The sequence below is a fragment of the Schistocerca piceifrons genome, chromosome 11 (genome assembly GCF_021461385.2).
Source record: "Schistocerca piceifrons isolate TAMUIC-IGC-003096 chromosome 11, iqSchPice1.1, whole genome shotgun sequence".
Classification (NCBI taxonomy): Eukaryota; Metazoa; Arthropoda; class Insecta; order Orthoptera; family Acrididae; genus Schistocerca; species Schistocerca piceifrons.
In genome coordinates this window covers 43,807,483-43,810,868 of record NC_060148.1, presented here as the reverse complement: position 1 = coordinate 43,810,868, position 3,386 = coordinate 43,807,483, and the positions used below count along the sequence as shown (strand labels likewise).

The following is a 3,386-nucleotide window of genomic DNA, read 5'->3' as shown; positions in this document are numbered from 1 at the left end:
CAAATCTGGCGCGAAACAGCTGTTTGCTCAGTCTAGTGTTTGTATTTGTGTGCACAGGGCATTAAAATGGCCAATACTCGTCAGTGTTCTCGAGAGTTTGTGAATTCAATGAAATATGTAGAAACCACCCTTGTTTGTGGAAGATTAAAGGAAAGAATATAGTGACAGAGACAAAAAGACAGCAGCATACAATGCTCTAATTGAAAAATTGCGGATATTATTTCACTCAACTCTTTTTTTGATATTGCAGTTGAAAATTCCAAATCCTTGTAAATCCTTCCTGTTGCTAGGAATCTTAATGTTACCGCCAGCTGTTCATAAGGAGAAATTGCCCTTCTCTATACAAATATTTTGTCTCATAATACGAGGGGTTACAAGCTTTAAGAGATAATTATAAGTTACGACATCCATCTGCAAATAATTTCACCAGTCGTTAGGTTCGCCCTGCAACTCTCATAGTAAATTTACGTGATAAAACTGCTTTCGCTTTAGCAGCCACTGTCTACACCATTTTGACCGCTTTATCTGTTTCCTGCAGTTGGTCTGGACTTTTTTTGCAGCACAAGTTGCGAACACAAACCACAACAGAACTTCCTCCATTTCTATATTTCAAAATAACTGAATTAAATTTTTGACGTTTACGGGGAGCGTAGTTGCTTGCCACTGATATTTCTTTTCTATATCGACAGATGGCGGGTGAGTAGTAGATTGGGATTTGTGTCATGTGCACACACCACATTTGCAGCGATCTTTTGCATGTACAGACATTTGCGCCGATGTCTGCGCAGACAGATCGTTGCGTGTGGACCGCGCTTCAGCTATGATTAAGTTATGCTCTGCGCAAAATTCTACCAGGCAGCTTCCTCTTTCATTTCTTAGCCCCAATCCGTATTCACCTACTATGTTTCCTTCTCTTCCTTTTCCTACTTTCGAATTCCAGTCACCCATGACTATTAAATTTTCGTCTCCCTTCACTACCTGAATAATTTATTTTATCTCATCATACATTTCATCTACTTCTTTATCATTTGCAGAGCTAGTTGGCATATAAACTTGTACTACTGTAGTAGGCGTGGGCTTCGTGTCTATCTTGGCCACAATAATGCATTCACTATGCTGTTTGTAGTAGCTTACCTGCACTCCTATTTTGTTTATTCATTATTAAACCTACTCCTGTATACCCCTATTTGATTTTGTATTTACAACCCTGTATTCACCTGACCAAAAGTCTTGTTCCTCAATAAGATAGTTGTGTTCAATTTCATATATTTTGCTAATTTAATATCATCTCCAAGTACATTAAATTTTAAAACAAGTTTAATAGGACAAATGCATCCTATCACAATTTTGCACAATTTTTTTGAAATGAGGAGTTGGACTGCTAGGTGATATTTTCATCACAGCCTGCAAATTACTGTCTGTTAAACGGCTTCGGTATTTGCTGTTGTTGATTTTCAAGCAAGAAAAACTTTGTTCACAAATATACGTCGATCCAAATATGGAGAACATTTTGCCTGCAAATTTCTTGATACATGCAATTTTTTCAGCAGACAAAAATTCATAAAAGTCAACTAAAGTTACAGCACTAAACATTTCTTTCACTGTGTGATCTGCATGCATGTCAATCAGCACAAGTTGCAGCTCCTGTTGTGCAGTGTCAATATCAGCAGTGATAGGATACGATAAAACATTAAATTGAGGCTCAATTTTTTTAAAATCCCGAAATCTTGTAGTAAATTCAGCCTCTAAACTCTGCAGATAATCCCTAATCTTAGCTGAAACACTTCCAGGTACTTTCTGTTTCACTAGTAAAGGGAAATGACAAAATTTTCCTTCATTTGCTTGCCTTGCATACAGACCTAGTTTTGTTTTAAATGCTTTGACACGTGTCCACATTTCATGAGCAAACAATCCCTTTCCCTGCAAAGTCACAATCAGCTCATACAGTTTCGCAAAAAATATCAGCTGCAAACATCATCTCATATCTCCACTCTTCACATCCTATTTTTGCAACAAAATCATGAGATATTTCCTTAGTGTCCAGAAATAAAATAATTACATCTTGTAATGCCCAGACTCTTTTTAATACTTTGCCCAAGCTCAACCAACTCACACTGTTATGGTAAATTACATCTTCATGTTCTGCCCCAACGTCCTCAAGAAGAGATTTGAACTGTCTGTGATGGAGTGCCCTTGCTCTGATTGTGTTCACAACACCAACAACAGGATCTACCACATGCTTTAAATCTGGTGCAGTATTGCAGAGGCTTTCATGATGTAAAATACAATGAAAATCCAAAATATCACTGTCTGTGTCTTTGAATGTAACTTGTATTTTAAAAGTTTCACCAGACCTATATTTTTCCCACAGAAAGCTCTTGCCCTGTCTGTTGTAATGCTTACCATTTTGTTACAGGGTAAGCCACTTGTTTCCACACAATTAACAACACATTCTACCAAGTCCTGACCAGTGGTTCTATCTTTCATGGATACTATGCCAAGTAATTCCTCAGTGATGACGCAATGTTCATTAATTCCACCGATAAAGATGAGTACTTATGCAGTGTCTTCAATATCTGTGCTTTCGTCCATTGCCAGTGAAAACCAAACAAAATCTTTGCTCTCAGTCTTTAGCTGGTCTGCAAGTTCAGCATTAATTAAATCAATGCGCAGCGCTATAGTCCTCCTCGACAACGAAATGCTCTCAAATTTGGTTTTAACCTCAGGACACAATACACTTGCACACTCTACCATGGACTGTTTAATAAACTCACCATCTGAAAAAGGTTTGTCTTGTTTAGCAAGGTTATAGGCAAAAATGAAACTTGCTTCTGTAGCACTATTTTGAAGCGGTGTTTTCTATGTAAATAGCGCTTGATGAATCTTCAAGCGTTTCACGAACTCCGCTGCTTTTATTTTTCGTTCTTCATCTGAAAGTTTGCAGCCAAAGTCACTGTGTTTTGTTTCGTGATGTCGTTTCAAATTGTACTCCTTGAATATGGCAACTGTATCATGGCATAGTAAGCATGTGGCTTTATTTCCTGCACCAATAAAGAAATATTTGGTCCTCCAGTCTTCATTAAACAGACAGCACTTATCACCGACTTTACCCCTCTTCTTAGGAGTCATGATTGCACTGAAGTAAAAATAATATATATGTTAAGTTGTACTGCTGCACAGACAAAACACAAGTAAACCACCTGAAAAAGAAGAAAATTTCTCTGAACGTCGTACTATTCACTCGGCGCGTGAGAAATACTGTGCTCCAATCAGCCACCGCGTGGAGCATAAATTTGCACCAATAGGGGGATGCACAATGCTTTTTTCCATGCCCGTGGTGGCAGATGGTAGTGCTCCCATAATCCACTGTGCCCACATGCAGCTGG

The 3,386-nt window shown here is 38.2% G+C and overlaps 1 protein-coding gene across 1 annotated transcript; it reads right to left on the bottom strand.

Moving 5' to 3' along the window:
* Positions 1-1,317: 1,317 nt before the first annotated feature.
* On the bottom strand, positions 1,318-3,129 carry LOC124719650 (general transcription factor II-I repeat domain-containing protein 2A-like). The gene is made up of 5 exons (XM_047244863.1): positions 2,899-3,129; positions 2,611-2,757; positions 2,355-2,508; positions 2,060-2,247; positions 1,318-1,965 (listed from the first exon to the last, which is right to left on the bottom strand). The coding sequence occupies exons 1-5, from the start codon at positions 3,127-3,129 to the stop codon at positions 1,318-1,320; spliced, it is 1,368 nt and encodes a 455-aa protein (XP_047100819.1).
* Positions 3,130-3,386: the final 257 nt, after the last annotated feature.

Coding starts and splice junctions, on each gene's coding strand:
- LOC124719650 (XM_047244863.1), bottom strand. CDS start 3,129: ATGACTCCTAAGAAGAGGGGTAAAGTCGGTGATAAGTGCTGTCTGTTT. Junction 2,248..2,354: donor TTTCTGTGGGAAAAATATAG/GTCTGGTGAAAC, acceptor ATACTGCACCAG/ATTTAAAGCATGTGGTAGAT. Junction 1,966..2,059: donor GAGTCTGGGCATTACAAGAT/GTAATTATTTTA, acceptor TGATGTTTGCAG/CTGATATTTTTTGCGAAACT.